This window comes from Bos grunniens, chromosome 2 (assembly GCF_055505025.1).
Source record: "Bos grunniens cultivar Pamir isolate PY7600 chromosome 2, Bosgru_T2T1.0, whole genome shotgun sequence".
NCBI lineage: Eukaryota > Metazoa > Chordata > Mammalia > Artiodactyla > Bovidae > Bos > Bos grunniens.
The window spans coordinates 88,504,834-88,524,987 of NC_141166.1; the positions used below are offsets into that span (position 1 = coordinate 88,504,834).

The window sequence follows — 20,154 nt, forward strand, 5'->3', positions numbered from 1 at the left end:
CTGGATGAAGCACAAGCTGAAATCTAGATTGCTGGGAAAAATATCAATAACCTCAGATATGCAGATGACACCACCCTTATGGCCAAAAGTGAAGAGGAACTAAAAAGCCTCTTGATGAAAGTGAAAGAGGAGAGTGAAAAAGTTGGCTTAAAGCTCAACATTCAGAAAACTAAGATCATGGCATCTGATCTCATCACTTCATGGGAAATAGTTGGGGAAACAGTGGAAACAGTGTCAGACTTCATTTTTTTGGGCTCCAAAATCACTGCCGATGGTAACTGCAGCCATGAAATTAAAAGATGCTTACTCCTTGGAAGGAAAGTTATGACCAACCTAGATAGCATATTCAAAAGCAGAGACATTACTTTGCCAACAAAGGTCTGTCTAGTCAAGGCTATGGTTTCTCCAGTAGTCATGTATGGATGTGAGAGTTGGACTGTGAAGAAAGCTGAGCGCAGAAGAATTGATACTTTTGAACTGTGGTGTTGGAGAAGACTCTTGAGAATCCCTTGGACTGCAAGGAGATCCAGCCAGTCCATCCTAAAGGAGATCAGTCCTGGGTGTTCATTGGAAGGACTGATGCTGAAGCTGAAACTCCAGTACTTTGGCCACCTCATGTGAAGAGTTGACTCATTGGAAAAGACCCTGTTGCTGGGAGGGATTTGGGGCAGGAGAAGAAGGGGACGACAGAGGATGAGATGGCTGGATGGCATCACTGACTCGATGGACATGAGTTTGAACTCTGGGAGTTGGTGATGGACAGGGAGGCCTGGCGTGCTGCGATTCTCACAAAAAGTCGGACACGACTGAGCAACTGAACTGAAGATAATACTAAATACCAGGAGGAGAGTTAGCAACAAAAAGAATCATAGGGTAAATATAAATGAAATGAGGCTTTATTTTGTCAGATAGTGTAAGATAAACATTTATACTGCCAAATACTTAGATCACTTATATCTTAGGAATTGATCATGGACAGGGAGGCCTGGCGTGCTGCAATTCATGGGGTCGCAAAGAGTCGGACACGACTGAGCGACTGATCTGATCTTATACTTAGACCAAATAAGAGACTATGGAAAGCAAAAACTTGATCTCTGTATTCTAATTTGTCAGTCATTTTGGTACCTGTGGTCATCGGGTAAGTATGGATATTACAGACTTAAAAGTTTTATTGAGTTTCCAAACTGTTTCCATTCTAACAGTTTACCAATATTCAGGTTAATCTAAAAAATATCACTTCCATTCTTAACTTTTAATGTCTTGCAAACCTGACTTGATTATACCCAATACTAAAGAATATGGAACATTCATGTTTAGTGAAAGAAATCTTGTCAAACACTGATTAATCACAGCCCTGCTTATTTGGTCATGATCTTCTCTGTCTCTGTTTATTTCAGTCCTGTCGCTTGCTTTAATAGTCCTGCCTAGTCCTGTTTCCTCCATAAAACATTCTTTTTTCATTTCCTTGTGAATTGATTGATTTAGTGCATGTTATTGAGTTCCTGTACTGTGCTGCCCTGGAGAAGGGAAAGGCTACCCACTCCAGTATCCTGGCCTGGAGAATTCCATGGATTTGATGGTCCATGGGGTCTCAAAGAGTCGCACATGACTGAGCAACTTTCACTCACTGTGCTAGGTATTGCTGATACATTGATAACAGAGCTTGTTCCGGAAGCTCTTAGTCTAGTGAAGGTCCAAGTTATCATCTGCAGATTCCTATTGCATTTATCAACAGCCCTTATCTTGATTTTTTAAATTTACAGTACAAGCATATGAACATTTTATCTGAATATGTTCAATATAAAAGCAAAGTTTTCTACAAAGATTATTGTCAGAAAAAAGTCATTTTATATTTGAGACTGCAGTTTTTTTTTTTTTTTTGAGGCTGTCAGTATTTGTATTCTGAATAGAAGTATAATGTTTTGTAGAGGACAGGCTTGAGATGATGTCAGTAAGTACTAATTTTGAATGTTTATGGAAATTTCCTGAGGTAAAAGGGGAATAAAGAATTTAGACAAATTGAGGGGGGTTGATTTACTGTCATAATTCGTTTTAAAGTATTCACAAAGGTTTTTTAAAAAGTCTTTAAAAATCTCACCTTAAAGAGCAATGTTGTAAGTAATTTATGGACACCATAATATATACTATAAAACAATGGGAAAAAAACACTATGTTAGTATTATGTGAATGGAAGTTTGTGGGTTGGAAAAGTATTTCCAGTGACAATATTCTATATGACTTCAAAAAGTATTGCTTCTCAACTTAAATGCAAATGAAGGTAATTCACATTTTGATACTTTTAAATGACTCAGGCAGAAGATAATGAGATGACAGTTGTTCAAAGATATATGTGAAATTTGAACAAAGTTGTTTTTAAAATTTTTGTGCTTCATGATTTAAAAACATTGATAAAAGTAAATTAATGAGTTAAAATATATATTGGGCTTTTCATACAAATATGCAAAGGTTTGTATATTTCAAATTGGTCAAAAGATTTTAAAAATATCCTCTCATTGGTAAAAATTAAGGCATCCATCATATTGAGGGTTGTATGGTATTCATTTATGGTAGATAACTTGCAAGTTTCTGGGTTGTTGGATGACTATTTAACATAGTGAGAAACTGTTAAAAAATACATGTTGAACTAATAAAATGCTCTACACATTTATTAAGATTTTCTTGATACCATGAGGGATGATGCTATACCAGAATTTCCCAGTTATTTGCTTAAAATGATTCTTCTGCATAATGTTTTTTAACAACTTTATTTCTTGATTTGTACTATATAATGTTTTGGGTTAAAAGCATAATTCCATAGATGATTCTCTTTGGACATGTGTTCTACCCCTAGAGTGGTAGGAAGCAGTGGCATGTGAAGCAGAAACAAGAATTGCTTTTATGTTGCATTTATTAATTTTGAAACTTCGTTAATCCTTCCTGGTGAACTAAGTTGTCTTTGGGAGGCGCAAGTTTAAGGAAGACATTCAGTAGCATGCCTATTGATATTCTGTTCTCAATGACTTGCTGATAGTTTCAGACAGTATTAAACTACTTTTCCAGAAGTGAGCCTCAGAATTGTAAGTTGTCAAAATAGTTCTTTTCTTTACATTTATTGTTGAGTGCATATATAGGAAAATTATGATAAGATAAGGCTGGTTGCAAGGCTGTGAAAAACACCATCATCTCGGGACTTCCCAGGAAGTCCAGTGGTTAAGACAACATACTTCCATGACGGAGCATGAGTTTGATCCCTGGTCAGATATGCTGTGTACCACAAGGTGTGGCGGAAAAATAGAAAAAGAGGCATTGCCATCTTAATCAGATAAGAAAACAAATTGTAATTGTAAAAGAGTCTTTAATTCCATCTACTTGTTTCAGAGGAGATGGGGGTACAGTAGTAGTTGGTGGGTTTTTAAAATTCAGTTATTATATCACATTTTTACATTTTAATCTTTAGTTAAGTACTGTTTCTCTTTGGAGGAAAGAAGAAAAGCGAAAGGTGAGGGAGAAAGGGAAAGATATACCCAACTGAATTCAGAGTTCCAGAGAATAGCAAGGAAAGATAAGAAGGCCTTCTTAAATGAAAAATGCAAAGAAATAGAGGACAACAATAGAATGAGAAAGACTAGAGAGATCTTCAAGAAAATTAGAGATATCAGGGAACATTTCATGCAAGGATGGGCACAATAAAGGACAGAAATGGTAAGGATCTAACAAGCAGAAGAGATTAAGAAGTGACAAGAATTCACAGAACTATACCAGAAAGGTCTTAATGACTCAGATAACCACGATGGTGTGATCACTCACCTATAGCCGGACATCCTGGAGTGTGAAGTCAAGTGGGCCTTAGGAAGCATTGCTATGAACAAAGCTAGTGAAAGTGACAAAATTCCAGCCCAGCTATTTAAAAATCCTCCATGATGCCCTTAAAGTGCTGCACTCAATATGTCAGCACATTTGGAGAACCCAGCAGTGGCCACAGGACCAGAAAAGGTCAGTTTTTATTCCAGTCCCAAAGAAGGGCAGTGCCAAAGAATGTTCAGACTACCTGTGCTGATTTCACATGCTAACAAGGTAATGCTCAAAATCCTTTAAGCTTGGCTTCAGCAGTACGTGCACCGAGAACTTCCAAATATATAAAATGGGTTTTGAAGAGGCAGAGGAACTGAAGATCAAATTGCCAACATTCGTTGAATCATGGAGAAAGCAAGGGGATTCTAGAAAAACATCTGCTTCTGCTTCATTGACTGTGCTAAAGCCTTTGATTGTGTGGATCACAACAAACTGTGGAAAATTCTTAATGAGATGGGAGTGCCAGTTACCTCACTTGTCTCCTGAGAAACCTGTATGCGGGTCAAGAAGCACCAGGTAGAACCAGACAGGGAACAATGGACTGGTTCAAAATCAGGAATGGAGTACACCAAGGCTGTATATTGTCAACCTGCTTATTTAACTTTTATGCAGAGTACATCATGCAACATGCTGGGCTGGATGAAGCACAAGCTGGAATCAAGACTGCCAGGAGAAGTATCAACAATCTCAGATATAAAGATGATTCCACTCTAATGGCAAAAAGTGAAGAGGAACTAAAGAGCCTCTTGATGAGCGTTAAAAAGGAGAGTGAAAAAGCTGGCTTGAAACTCAACATTAAAAAACTAAGACCATGGCATCAGGTCCCATCACTTCATGGCAAATAGAAAGGGAAAAAATGGAAGCAGTGACAGATTTTATTTTCTTGGGCTGCCAAATCACTGTGGAAGGGGACTGTAGCTGTGAAATTAAAAGATGCTCACTCCTTGGAAGGAAAGCTATGATAAACCTAGACAGTGTATTAAAAAAGCAGCGACTTTGCTTTGTCAACAGTGGTCAGTCTAGTCAAAGTTACGATTTTTCCAGTAGTCATGTATAGATTTGTGAGAGTTGGAGCATAAAGAAAGCTGAGAGCTGAAGAATTGATCCTTTTGAATTGTGGTGCTGGAGAGGTTCTTGAGAATCCCTTGGGCTGCATGGAGATCAAATGCGTCAATCCTAAAGGAAATCAAGCCTGAATATCCATTGGAAGGACTAATGCTGAAACTCCAATACTTTGGCCCCTGATGCAAAGAGCCAACTCATTGGAAAAAACCCTGATGCTGGGAAAGATTGAAGGCTAAAGGAGACGGGGGCGGTGGGGTGTGGGCAGCAGAGGATAAGATGGTTAGATATGTCACCCAACTTGATGGACATGCATTTGAAGAAATTCTAGGAGAGAGTGGAGGACGTGGGAACCTCATGTGGTGCCACCATGGGGTTGCAAACAGTTGGACACAACTTAGTGACTGAATAGCAACAAATGTTTGGAGGGCAAGTAAGATAGTATTAGCCCAAATGACATTTACATATATGAAAAGGCATATATAAACAACTATCTGAAACAGTGAGTAAATATGAAATAAAATATTTTATGTTGGATGGCAAGTAGTGTGCATTTTGTGGAAAGGAAGCGGGAGTCCTGTTGGTAAAACTTGAAAATTATCACATGTGTGAGATTTAGCCTGGGAAACTTTTTGCAAGAGCTGGGCTTTCAGAAATGATTAGGATGATGATAGATTGCAAAGGGTAGGGCAGTAAAGAAATACTTGCTTGAACCATATCCATTGCTCCAGCACCATTTCCTGAAAAGGCTGTCTCTCCTCCATTGAAATTCTTTTGTTCATTTGTTAAAATTAATTGGGCATATTTGTTTGGGTCTGTTTCTGGGTTCTCCTTCTGTTCCATTGATCTTTGTGTTTATCTCTCCACCAGTACCACCCTGTCATATTTACTGCAACTATGTGGTAAGCCTTAACATCAGGAAGAATGATTTCTCTCTTTTTTAATATTTTTCAGCAGGTTTTAGAAAAAGCCCTTTTATTGTCTACAGAGAAATTTGCTGAGATTTTAATATGAATTGTATATTTTATATATGTTATCAGTTCAGTTCAGTTCAGTCGCTCAGTCGTGTCTGACTCTTTGCGACCCCACGAATCGCAGCACGCCAGGCCTCCCTGTCCATTACCAACTCCTGGAGTTCACTCAGACTCACGTCCATCGAGTCAGTGATGCCATCCAGCCATCTCATCCTCTGTCGTCCCCTTCTCCTCCTGCCCCCAATCCCTCCCAGCATCAGAGTCTTTTCCAGTGAGTCAACTCTTTGCATGAGGTGGCCAAAGAACTAGAGTTTCAGCTTCAGCAGCATTCCCTCCAAAGAAATCCTAGGGCTGATCTCCTTCAGAATGGACTGGTTGGATCTCCTTGCAGTCCAAGGGACTCTCAAGAGTCTTCTCCAACACCACAGTTCAAAAGCATCAATTCTTCAGTGCTCAGCCTTCTTCACAGTCCAACTCTCACATCCATACATGGCCACTGGAAAAACCATAGCCTTGACTAGATGGACCTTTGTTGGCAAAGTAATGTCTCTGCTTTTCAATATGCTATCTAGATTGGTCATAACTTTCCTTCCAAGGAGTAAGCGTCTTTTAATTTCATGACTGCAGTCACCATCTATAGATGTGTATATATATGTATATATATAAATATGAATATATCAGTTTAAGAAGAATTGAAATCTTGGTTATGTGGACTCTTCCAATCCATGAACATGGTGTGTTTCTTCAAGTGATTAGGTCTTTGATTTCTTTCATGTTTTATAATTTTCATCATACAAATCCTATATGTTCTTTATTAAATTATTTGTAAGTATTTTATTTTTTTAGGAGCAATAGTAACTGATGCTTTTAATTTTTAATTTCAGTTCTGCCTGTTCATTGTCAGTGTAAAGAAACATAATTGATTTTTGTGTGTTGATTTGTTTTCTGTGATCTTACTGGACTCATTGATGCTAGCATTTTTTGTTGTTGTTTGAAGATTCCATAGAATATTCTGAATAGACAATCATTTTATCTGCAAATAGAAACCATTTTATATTTCCTTTTCCAATTGATAATGTCTTTAATTTTTTTTTCCTTGCCTTATTGCAATAGCTAAAGCTTTCAATACTATGTTAAATCAAAGTGGGAGGGGAAGGCATCCCCTTTTTGATGTTAGGGGAAGGCATTCAATCTTTCACCATACAGTGTGATCTTAGCTGGAAGTTTTTTGGCAGGTGCTCTTTCTCAGTTTGCGGAAGTAGCTCTCTATTCTTGTTAGACTTATCGATAGACCATATGATTTTTCTCTTTTTGTCTGCTTGTTTGGCAGACTGCATTTATTGACTTTTGAATATCAAATTAGCCTTCATGCCTGGAATACACTGTGGTACATTACTTAAAATATATTTTTTGGATTTTTGTTTGCTAAAATTTTGTTGAGAACTTTTTCATCTAATCCGTTGTTGTTTAGTCGCTAAGTCGTGTCCAGCTCTTTGTGACCCCATGGACTGCAGCAGGCCAGGCTTCCCTGTCCTTCACCATCTCCTGGAGTTTGCGCAAACTCACGTCCATTGAGTTGGTGATGGTGTCCTAGTGATATATTGGTCTATATACCCTGTTCGCCCTTTTTTGTTCTGTCTTCGACTGATTTTTGTATCAAGGTAATACATGCTTCATAAAATTAGTTGTGAAGTAGTCCTTCTTCATCTGGTTCTGAAAAAGACTGTGTAAAATTATTGCTGGTGTATTATTTTAGTACTTCATGCTTTTAAAAAAACAGAACCCCAGTTCTCAGATGCATTCACATTAGATAAAATTTACATTTTCCTTATTGGAGGCATATCTTAGATTTGAGTATGATTTTTACAGGGCTGTTTTAACAAATTGTAGGTCCTGTGTATTGCCTTTTTTCTTTTTTTAAATGGTAGGAACAAAATGAAATTGTCAGTATCAATCATTATGTATAAACAGTAGGAGGGAAATAGAATTATTATCTGAAATAATTTATCAAAAATAATTCTAATACTTGATTCTGTGATAAACTTACTGATTTGCAGCTTGCCTGAGTGTGTGTTATGAAACTACAGAATTACCCATAGTAATTTTGGAATTGTTAGGGAGATTGAATGACATGTAGAAACAAAGCAGTGCAAGGTTTGGTAACTTGTTCAAGGTCACAGTGTGTAAACTAAACTCCAAGTTCAGTTCACAGTCTTCTAAGCCAATACTTAACTAGGAAGGAACATTAGATCACCAGTGAGTCTTTGCCAAAGGAAGCAAAGAAAACATACACAAAGTATCTGTATATCTATATACCTCCCTGCTGACCTCATGTCCTTTTCAGCTACTCATTCCTGGGGCATACAAAATGGTACTCAAAGATAAATTTGAGAAAACACATGAGGGATTCTGATGCACAGCATAGGTTAAGAACCATTATAATAAACCCCACACATTATGTCCATTTATTTCTTGTGAAAATCGTATTAACTATTTGTAATTCGTTTGTTAGAACAAACCTATGGTAGAAATTTACAGTTTAAGAAAATCTTAAATTGTGAAATGTTATTAAAAACTAGAAAATATAGGTAACTTTTACCATCCTTTTTAGAAGTGCACTTTTAAAGTCATTAGGTGAGTGTAAGCGGAGAAGGCAATGGCACCCCACTCCAGTACTCTTGCCTGGAAAATCCCATGGACAGAGGAGCCTGATGGGCTGCAGTCCATGGGGTCACAAAGAGTCAGACATGACTGAGTGACTTTGCTTTCACTTTTCACTTTCATGCATTGGAGAAGGAAATGGCAACCCACTCCAGTGTTCTTGCCTGGAGAATCCCAGGGACAGGGGAGCCTGGTGGGCTGCTGTCTATGGGGTCACACAGAGTCGGACAGGACTGAAGCGACTTAGCGGCAGCAGCAGGTGAGCGTAAGAGCATAACAATACATGTAACTTGCTTTATTTTTATAATTATGTTATTGTATTTAGTGGTCAGTCAGAGATATGATGGGATAGACTGATTACTGAATCAACTTGAAGATACGGGAGGGGGTTGGCAAAATTGTCAGTTTGCCCCATAAGCAGTTTTCTATCTGTGAATAATATCAAATGATAGTCTAGATCTAGAAAGTCATTCTGAAATCTTAACTTATCATTAAATATTGAGAAGTATTAAAAGAAATAAAAAGTAATCGTTTATCTTTTTTCTAGACCAGAGGTGGCAAAGAAACGAAACTGATGTCCCCCGCCCCCCCCCCCCCCCCCACCCTTTCTGTACTAATTCCAACGTCTTTCTCAGTACATTGCTTCTGGCAGCTGTTCTTAACTGGAATTGACACCAAAGATGAAACCTATTGTATTTGGCATTTTTGTTCTAGGCAATGTACTTTTTTGGCGGTCACTTTTGTTTACTTTAAATGTTGTTCTGTGCCTCAGTGGAGTCTTCTTTTGGAAATTAAAAATAATAGTGGTTTTTAACTTGAGTTATATAAATGGTAGTTCGTAGAAGACTCCCCACCCCCAGCAAAACACAACAAGAGAAAGAAAAGTCCAGTTAGCTAAAAATTAGGATGTTGTTTCAAGAGATAGCTGACCACAGAGCCTGTAGGCCAGATCCAGCCTGTGAACTCAGAATGATACTTACATTTTTAAATGGTGGGGAAAATTTTTTTTAAAAAATATTTTGTGACGTAAAAATTACATGAGATTTAGTCTTCAGTGTCCATTAGTAAAGTTTTATTGAAATGTAGCAGTGCTCATTCATTTACTGTCCAGTGGATGCTTTTGTGCTGCATTGGCAGAATTGAGTAGTTGTAAAAGAAACCATAAGGCCAACAAAGCCTAATATATTCACTGTCTGGCCCTTCCCAGAAGTCTGCCAGTCTGTTGTGAGATAGTACAGGTAGCGCATGTTTGCTTTTGGGTTGTTTAGTAAAGGAGGAAACTTAATTTGCCGTTTTTTTCAACAGGTTTCTGAAAAGGAATAATTTAGAAACTTTGTGGTCTCAGAACTTCTTTAGATTTAGCCCAAGGAGATTTTTATGTGGTTTGTATCTATAAATATCATCATATTAGAAATTAGGGCAGAAAATTAAAAAATATTTATTTAAAAGTGTCAATAATAAATCCATTATGTGTTAACAAAAGAATAGATTTTTATGAAAAATATTTACTAAAAAATTAGAGAAAATTTTTACAGATTTCTTTATAATTGTTTTAGTAGATGACAGCTGAATTCTTGTACCTGTTTTTCCACTCAGTTTGTTGTGATGCAAAAACTTGTGATGTTTTGACATGGAGGAAATCTGGCCATACACAGACATACTAGTTAGAAAAATGGGGAGTATTTTAATAGCTTTTTAAGATAATTGTGGATATTTTTCTTTGATAGTACACCATAATTCAAAAAGTGGTAATTTCTTGGATGGTTTTATTTTCTTAAGTCAAGTTGATTGAAGTATACGTTGCAGACAATAAAATATATTTTGTTTAGATACACAAGTCTGTTGCAATCTGATTAACTCATGAATTATATAACCATCACCACAATAAAAATGTGGAATATTTCCATCACCTCTAAAAGTTTCCTTATGCCCTTTTGTAATTAGCCCTCTCCCCTCACTCTTAACTTCTGATCTGATTCTCATACCTGTACTTCTGCCTTTTCCAAAATATTGTGTAAATGGAATCACACAGTATGTAGCCTTTTCAGTCCATTTTTGTTTTTAGCATAATGTGTTTACAGTTTATCCATTTAGTTGCAGCTATCACCAGTTCATTTATTTTTATTGTATAATGTTTATTTTTGCATCTATCAGTGCTAGATATTGGGTGGTTTCTGGTGATTCTGAATAAAGCCACCCTAAAAATTACAGATCTTTGCATGGATATGTTTTCGTGTCTTAAATAGCTAGGCGTGAGATTGCTGTGTAGTACAGTAGATGCATGTTTCCCTGCAAGAAGACTTTTTCCTGAGTTAATGGGCCATTTTGCATTCCCACTACCAACGTGTGGTGGAAGTTGCAGTTGCTCTACATATTTCCCAAAACTTGAGACTGTGTGTTTTTATGTTAGTCATTCTAATGAATATTAGATTTAGTTTTAGTTTGCATTTCCCTGGTTAGTGATACTGAGTATCTTTCTATGTAGTATTTCCCATTCATATTTCTTTGATAAGGGGTCTATCTGAATCATCTTGCCCATTCTTTGGAAATTAGGTAATATGTTTTCTTATTATTGAGTTGTGATAGATCTTTATATTTTCTGAATATCTGTTCTTTTTTAGGTATATAATTTGCAGGTATTTTCTCCCAGTCTGAATTTTTTTCCTTAATTTCAAAGAGAAGTTTCAATTTTCATGAAGTTCAGCTTTTGAAGTCCAATTTTTTCTTTTGTAGCTCCTGTATTTTTGTATTTTAACAAATCTTTCATGTTAATAATTTAGGGTCACAAGATTTGTCTTGTTTTTAGAAGTTGTATAGTAATAGTTTAAGGTTTTATTTTTAGTTAATTTTGGTATATGGCATGAGCTATGAGTTGTTATGAGTTGAGGTTCTCTGTTCTGCATATAGATGTCCAGTTGTTCCAGCATCAGTTGCTGGAAGACTTTATCTTCTCCATCTGAGTACACTGCATTGGCACCTTTGCTGGTATCAGTTGACCGTGTGTGTCCGGGTCTGTTTCTGGAGTCTCTGTTCTGCCTCCCAGGTGCGTGTCTTTTTACTAAGACTGCATTGCCTTGATTGTTGAAGTTTTAGTGTAAGACTTACAAACAATTAGTATGGGGACTCCCTGGTGGTCCAGTGGTTAGGGACTAGGCTCTTTCACTGCCGTGGCCCAGGCTCAGTCACTGGGTGGGCAGCCAAGATCCTGCAAGCCGTGTGGCATGACCAGAACAACTGCCCCAGATCAAGTAGTGTGAGTTCTCGTTTGTACATCTTTTTCAGAGTTACTTTGGGTGTTCCAGTTCTCTTGCTTTTCCATATAAAGCAAGAGATGGTTTCTTAAAAGTTAGTGCATTGTGGAATCTGAAACTGCTAATGAACTTTTTGTCTTCTGTAATGCTAGAGTCTGCTTGGCTATCTTGAACATTGAATGGATTTTTTTTTTTTTTTAACCTATGAGTGTTTTTCAAATGTCACACAGAATTCACTTGGAAAATATTGGTTCTCTGAATGATATAGACCTTTTAAATGTTGGCACATCTTATTATTCTGTATTTAAAAGTCATATTTGTTAATATTACCAATGACCTCATCAAAAAATTCTTTAAATATTGGGAAGGTGTCAGGCTAATGGTGGTGGTTGATACAATTTTTCCAAAATTCTTGTTTTTGCTTGGAAACTCATATTTTATCATTGGCAGTGCATACTGTCAATTGTTTTTCTTGAAGTAACAGGTTCATTTTGAGAACATTTTTGCCAGATACTCAAGTCTGAATAACCATGGTTGGTTTAGTTCACAACTCGGTCATGCAAGGGCTTCTCTTGGAGGCTGTCATTGTACTGCAGTGTGCAGTGGATGTGCTTTTGGTTAGTTACCACTTTGTCGCACAGAATAGTGAGAAGAAATCTTGACTCAAGGGTCAAAATTTTAAGAAAATTAACAATGTTACTGCTTTTCATCAAGGACATTCTTAAGGAAAGCTTTTTACAGAGAAAACGTGATTTATTTGGTCGCTTTCTACTATGTTTATTATACCTAAAACACAAAGATGGACCTGGAAACCTAAACCCAAAGTTATAACTGTAAGACAGTAAATTCTTGACATTTTAGGAAGATCTGAAATTTGGTATACTGGGAGACAGTGTAAGAACAAATATAGTTATATTAAGCTGTTGTTTTATTATCTTATAGGTGCTATACTTGGTAGATCAGAAACTCAGGAGTGTATTTTCTATAATGCTAATTGGGAAAGAGATAGAACGAATCGCACTGGTGTTGAATCCTGTTACGGTGACAAAGATAAACGGCGGCATTGTTTTGCTACATGGAAGAATATTTCTGGTTCCATTGAAATAGTGAAGCAAGGTTGTTGGCTGGATGATATCAACTGCTATGACAGGTAAGAAGGCATTTTGTTTATGATAGTGTTGAATAATTTTCACTTCTCCCTCTTTTTTAAAAAGGGGAAGAATCAATGCATGGATTTTCACTTAAATGCTTCTTTTTAAAGAGAGTATAAAGATCATTATTACATGTTGATGACAAAATATATATTTTAAAGCAATAAAACAAATACAGCATATTTATGTTTTATCTTCTGTTACTTTGAATTATCTACCAAGTAGTGAAAACTTTAGATAATAAGCATTTATTTCCCTATGTTGTAGGATTATGTTTTTTTTTTTTAAACAGCAATTTTAATGAAAAGGGATTTTTAAAATTGCTTTAAAAGAGAGTATATCTGTTGAAAAATCTATCCTGAAAGAGAATAAAGCTTAATCATAGTATTAAATTTCCTTTTAGTTTCCCTCTTTATGTATCTGGAAGAAATTGATCTCACTACATTTTGCCCCTTTTTCCTTGCAGAGTAGGCCTTTGTTCTTTATCCCAAGGGACATTTTAACTTGACATTCAGAATTACATCAGAACTAACACAGTGCTCATAGAAAGCTACATTTTATTTAAAAGATTTTGCTTAAATTGTTTTATTCTGTACTGGAAATAAAATACAGGGGATACAGTAGATATGTTATTGATTGCCTGTGATCTTTCTGTAAAGTGTCCCTAGATGTTGAGTCGATCACTTAAACGGCCCGGGACACAAGATTTTCACTGTGGGTGGGTGCTGATGACTGCAGAAGCTGAAAAATCCTAGATAACCAGATTTTTTGGAGCCAAATAACTAATACACTCACGGAATCCAACTATGTCCTGATCTACTTGCAGGGACTTTAATTGATTACTGTAAATCTGTGGTTGATTGCCATATGTGATTAATAGTAAAATGTGTTGAATAAAATCATGAAAATTGAATTAGTTCCACTTTTGGTGAGAAAATAGTCATTTAGGTACATAGTTAGTAGTTAAGATATATTTCTGATTCTGTGAATTTTCCAAGGATTACTGCTGTATAATTAAACATTTTAGCTGTATTTCTGATTATTAGCTTCTTTATTAACAGAGGTGATCATTAAGTGACATTTGCTATTATGAAAGGATAAGTAGGGCCACTGGGGAAACAGTATGGAGGTTCTCAGAAAATTAAAAATAACAATGATATAGCAGTTCCACTTTTGATTTTTTGTCCAAAGGAAACAAAAACATAAACTTGAAAAGATAAATGCACCACGGTGGTGGCCACATTATTTACAATAGCCAAGATGTGGAAGCAACCTAAGTGTCTGTCAGTGAATAAATGGATCAAGGAAATATGCTTTGTATATACAATGGAATCTTTTTCATCTGTGAAAAAGAACACCTTGCCATTCATAATACCGATGGACCTTGAGGGCATTGTCCTAAGTGAAATGTCAGAGAGAAACAAATACCATATGATCTCACTTGTATATTAATCTTGAAAAACAACAACAACAACAACACAAACCCATATATATAGAGAGAGAACTGTTTGATGTTGTTGGAGGCTGAGGGTGAGAAGTGGGCAAAATAGGTGAAGGAAATCAAAAGGGTATGAATTATCAGTTATAAAACAAATAAGTCTTAGGGATTTAATGGAGATGTGATGTAATTGTGACTATAGTTAATAATACCATATTGTATATTTGAAAGTTGCTACAAGAGAAAATCTTAAAAATTTTGTTCACAAGGAAAAAAAATTGTAACTGTGTGGGGATGGGATGTTAACTAGATTATTGTGGTGATCATTTCACAATATACTCTAATTTTCAATCATTGGGTTGTATGCCTGAAACTAATGTTATATGTCGATTATATCTCAATTTAATCTTAAAAAGCCAAGGAGAAAGAAGTTGGGGAAAAATGAAGTTTGGGGATAATCTCTATTCAAAGTTTGTTGTTCAGTTGCTCAGTCATGTCCAGCTCCTTGCAGCCCCATGGACTGCAGCATGCCAGGCATCCCTGTCCTTTACAATCTCCTGGAGTTTGTTCAAACTCATGTCCATTGAGTCAGTGGTGCCATCTAACCATCTCATCCCCTGTCCCCTTCTCCTCCTGCCCTCAATCTTTCCCAGCATCAGCATCTTTTTCCAGTGAGTTGGCTCTCTGCATCAGGTGGCCAAAATACTGGAGCTTCAGCATTACTCCTTCCACTGACTATTCAGGACTAATTTCCTTTAGGATTGACTGTTTTGATCTCCTTGAAGTCCAAGGGACTCTCAGCAGTCTTCTCCAGCACCACAGTTTGAAACATCAGTTCTTCTGTGCTCAGATGTCTTTATGGTCCAACTATCAACATCCGTACATGACTATTGGAAAAACCATAGCTTTGACTAGACAGACATTTGTAGCAAAGTGGTATCTCTGCTTTTTAATACGCTGTCTAGGTTGGTCATAGCTTTTCTTCCAGGGAGCAAGTGTCTTTTAATTTCATGGCTGCAGTCATCATCTGCAGTGATTTTGGAGCTCAAGAAAATAAAGTCTGTCACTGTTTCCATTGTTTCCCTGTCTGTTTGCCATGAAGTGATGGGACCAGATGCCATGATCTTAGTTTTCTGAATGTTAAGTTTAAGCTAGCCTTTTCACTCTCCTCTTTCACTTTCACCCGGATACTCTTATCTTTAGTTCCTCTTTGTTTTCTGCCATAAGTGTGGTGTCATTTCCATATCTGAGGTTGTTGATATTTCTCCTGGCCGTCTTGATTCTAGCTTGTGCTTCATTCAGCCCGGCATTTTATATGATGTACTCTGAATGTAAGTTAAGTAAGCAGGGTGACAGTATACAGCCTTGACATGCTCGTTTCCCAGTTGGGAACCAGTCTGTTGTTCCATGTCCAGTTCTAACTGTTGCTTCCCGACTTTCATACAGATTTGTCAGGAGGCAGGTCAGGTGGTCTGGTATTCCCATCTTTTTAAGGATTTTCCACAGTTTGTTGTGATTCACACAAAGGCTTTGGCATAGTCAATACAACAGAAGGAGATGTTTTTCTGGAACTCTCTTGCTTTTTCAATGATCCAGCGGATGTTGGCAGTTTGATCTCTGGTTCCTCTGCCTTTTCTAAATCCACCTTGAACATTGGAAGTTCTTGGTTCACATACTGTTGAAGTCTGGCTTGGAGAAATGTAAGCATTACTTTGGTAGCATGTGAGATGAGTGCAATTTTGTGGTAGTTTGAACATCTTTGGCATTGCCCTTCTTAGGGATTGGAATGCAAACTGACCTTTTCCAGTCCTTTGGCCACTACTGAGTTTTCCAGATTTGCTGGCTTATTGATTGCAGTACCTGTGCAGCATCATCCTTTAGGATTTGGAGTAGTTCAACTGGAATTCCATCACCTCCACTAGCTTTGTTTATAGTGATGCTTCCTAAGGCCCATTTTACTTCGCATTTCAGGATATCTGGCTCTAGACGAGTGATCACACCACGGTGGTTATCTGGGTCATTAAGATCCTTTTTGTATAGTTCTTCTGTGTATTTTTGCCACCTCTTAATACCGTCTGCTTCTGTTAGCTCCATACCATATCTGTCCTTTATTGTGCCCATTTTTGCATGAAATATGCCTTTGGTATCTCTTAATTTTCTTAAAGAGATCTCTTCTTTCCCATTCTATTGTTTTCCTCTATTTCTTTGCATTGTTCACTGAGGAAGGCTTTCTTATCTCTCCTTGCTATTCTTTGGAACTCTGCATTCAGATGGTTGTATCTTTCCTTTTCTGCTTTGCCTTTTGCTTCTCTTCTTTAGTCAGCCATTTGTAAGGCCTCAGACAACCATTTTGCCTTTTTGCATTTCTGTTTCTTGGGGATGGTTTTGATTACCACCTCCTGTACAATGTTACTAACCTCCATCCATAGTTCTTCAGGCACTCTGTCTACCATATCGAATCTCTTGAACCTGTTTGTCACTTCCACTATATAATCATAAGGGATTTGATTTAGGTCATCCTGAATGGTCTAGTGGTTTCCCTTATTTTCTTCAATTTAAGCCTGAATTTTGCAAGAAGGAGTTCATGATCTGAGCCACAGTCAGTTCCCAGTCTTGTTTTTGCTGCCTGTATAGAGCTTCTCCATCCTCAACCACAAAGAATATAATCAGTCTGATTTCGGTGTTGACCATCTGGTGATGTCCCTGTGTAGTGTCCTCTGTTGTGTTGTTGAAAGAGGGTGTTTGCTGTGACCAGTGTGTCCTCTTCGCAAAACTCTGTTAGCCTTTGCCCTGCTTCATTTTGTACGCCAAGGCCAAACTTGCCTGTTACTCCAGTATCTCTTGACTTGCTGCTTTTGCATTCCAGGCCCCTGTGATGAAAAGGACATCTTTTTTTTGGTGTTAGTTCCAGAAGGTCTTATAGGTCTTCATAGAACCATTCAACTTAAGCTTATTCAAGACTATCTTTTATTAATTAGTTGAGCTCAAGGATCTCTGTTCTTTTTATTGTAAAAAGCTACTGGCTTCTCACCTAAAACCAGTATTGCTTGAGATTAAACTTTGCTAGATAATGGTGAGTTGGTCAGTGCAAATGCCTGCTCTTACAGTGATAATTACTACACCAGCTTTGTTTCTGAGGGTTAAGTGCTAATTTAAATATATGTGAATTTTTGTTTTTATGTTCTGAATTTGATTAAAAGGAAATATTAAGAGTAGTCAGATAAATAAGAGTAAGAAAAAGAAGATTCAAGAAATGTCAAAGTATGGAGGAAGAGACGGGGAAAATGAAGAATGAAATTGAATGGTGAAAAGCAATTTCCTTGCATTAACTAGGCTAGTATTTAATTATATTAACCTATAATTTGAGGCATATTTCTGAATATTAAATTTTGAATTTATATATTTCTCTATAAATTGCTAAAAATTTAGCTTTCATTTGACCTTTACTTTCTATTAGATAGATATAGGTATAAATTTTATTTTAAAGTTTGATTTTGGTAAAATTGCCTTCTCCCTGAAATTTCTTGGGCTTTTCACTTTAGAGTTAAATTTAACCTTATTTGAAACAACCATTGTAAAAGTTTACAGTTTATTTGTAATATATGTCTTTAAATATAACTGATGTTATTAGCAATTTAAATATCTGCTTTTAAAAATTAGATATAACTAATTTTTTAGTGGTTGATTAGGATTTGTTCTAGAGGCTAAATCTCTGTTTTTTCAGTAACTCAGTTCCTATATCGAAGGCTGCCTTCCTTCTACTCTCTAAATCAACCTAACTCTAGTCAGTTTTTGAGTTACTTGGGCCTCTATTTTTGTCGTTAAAATTGCTCTTTACTTGTTTATCTTTAGCCCTGCTCATTGTGTTCAGGGAATTTAATTCTGCTGCAAAAATGGCTTAATTCCCAAGCCTGATTTAAGTCTCTGATGTTGAAATGTGTTCTGCTGTGAGATATGAGCAAGGATTACTTCGTGCCTGTGTATTTGTATGTATGAGAAGTGAAAGTGAAAGTGTTAGTTGCTCAGTCATGTCTGACTCTCTGAGACTCCATGGACTGTAGCCTGCCAGGCTCCTCTGTCCATGTATTTCTCCAGGCAAGAATACTGACATGGGTAGCCATTCCTTTCTCTAGGGGATCTTCCCGACCCAAGGATCTAACCCTGGTCTCCTGCATTAGTAGACTCTTTACTGTCTTAGCCACTAAGGAAGCTCATTTATCTGTATACATATATATGTGTGTGTGTGTGTGTGTGTGTATATATATATATGTATTTATGTGTGTACACACAAATACAGTTTTTTACATATAGTTTTCAGTTTTTGTATTCATAAAATGGAAAGGCTCTATTTCCTGTGAGGATAAAGCACTCTTAGACCAAATTTCTTCATTGACTTTATGTTCCTCTTCAAGCTTGTCTGATAATTAAAGAAAACAATAAAAAGATGGTTGCCTTAGATTGATCATTAAAATCCAAATTAAAGAAGTTGTTTCATAGAACCAATGTGATTGTTATAAAATCAGCTGTTGAATTTTTTTCTGATGATATTTCATAGTTGGTTTCAAGGAACATTTTTTACTTTTAAGAGTTGATCGTTGAATATTAATAAAAATCTCAAAGTTGACTATAAGTGACTTACTCATTATTTTATCTCTGAGAAGAACTTTAGTAAAATACCTGTTGTAGATTGAGAGTAATAATGTTGGTTTTAATTATTTCTTCTCTTTTTATTTATAGGACTGATTGTATAGAAAAAAAAGATAGCCCTGAAGTATATTTTTGTTGCTGTGAGGGCAATATGTGTAACGAAAGGTTTTCTTATTTTCCGGAGATGGAGGTCACACAGCGTAAGTTCACTGGGAAAACACATAAGTCTGTTCAACTATTAGATTGAAAACAAAGCATGTTTGTGTTAGAATAATTTGCTCCCACCTTCTCCTCCTCTGTTTTTCTCCTACAATTTGGCACTATAATAAATATTTATTGTGGAATTTTATTGACCAAACCTGAATGATTTTCTTCCTCCTCTTTTCCACAGCTACGTCGAATCCAGTAACACCTAAGCCTCCCTATTACAACATCTTGCTCTATTCTTTGGTGCCACTTATGTTAATTGCGGGGATTGTCATTTGTGCATTTTGGGTGTACAGACATCATAAGATGGCTTACCCTCCTGTGCTCGTTCCAACTCAAGTAAGTTATTATCTAATACTTCATGCTGTTTTTGATTGTATATTTTAAAGAAATATTCCTGTGGAGAAACCACAGTAGGTAGTTACAAATTTAAGCGTGCAGGAGACCTGGGTTCAATCCCTGGATCGGGAAGATCCCCTGGAGAAGGAAGTGGCAATCCACTCCAGTATCGTGCCTGGAAAATCTCATGGACAGAGGAGCCTGGTGGGCTGCAGTCCATGGGGTTGCAGAGTCAGACACAACTGAGCGACTAACACTAACACTTAAATTTAGGCGTTGAGATAGAGTAGAATGAACAGTATTCCCATTCCTGTTCTTCTTTGGAGAGTTCTACTGTGATCATAGTACTTACAAATGTGGGATACACTCTACTGTGTTTCTTGAGAAGTAATTGATGATGGAGAAGTGATATCAAAACTTTTTCTTTCCCTTCTATTTTCTCCTCCATTCCTAAGTTTTTGTGCCTTTTTCAAGACTTGCCAAAACATTCTTGTAATCATGGAGGAGAATTCAGTAAGTAACCAGGAATGTGGAATAAAGAGGTTTCACACAGGCATGAAGAGGATGCACCT

The 20,154-nt window shown here is 36.8% G+C and overlaps 1 protein-coding gene across 2 annotated transcripts in view; it reads left to right on the plus strand.

Moving 5' to 3' along the window:
* ACVR2A (activin A receptor type 2A) overlaps positions 1 to 20,154 on the plus strand; it is a 96,345-nt gene that overhangs the window by 45,337 nt on the left and 30,854 nt on the right. For both annotated transcript variants that reach the window (XM_086352449.1, XM_086352458.1), the window contains exons 2-4: positions 12,743 to 12,950; positions 19,127 to 19,236; positions 19,428 to 19,582. In XM_086352449.1, the coding sequence (XP_086208575.1) occupies positions 12,743 to 12,950; positions 19,127 to 19,236; positions 19,428 to 19,582 (473 nt within the window). The remainder of the gene's footprint in view (positions 1 to 12,742; positions 12,951 to 19,126; positions 19,237 to 19,427; positions 19,583 to 20,154) is intronic.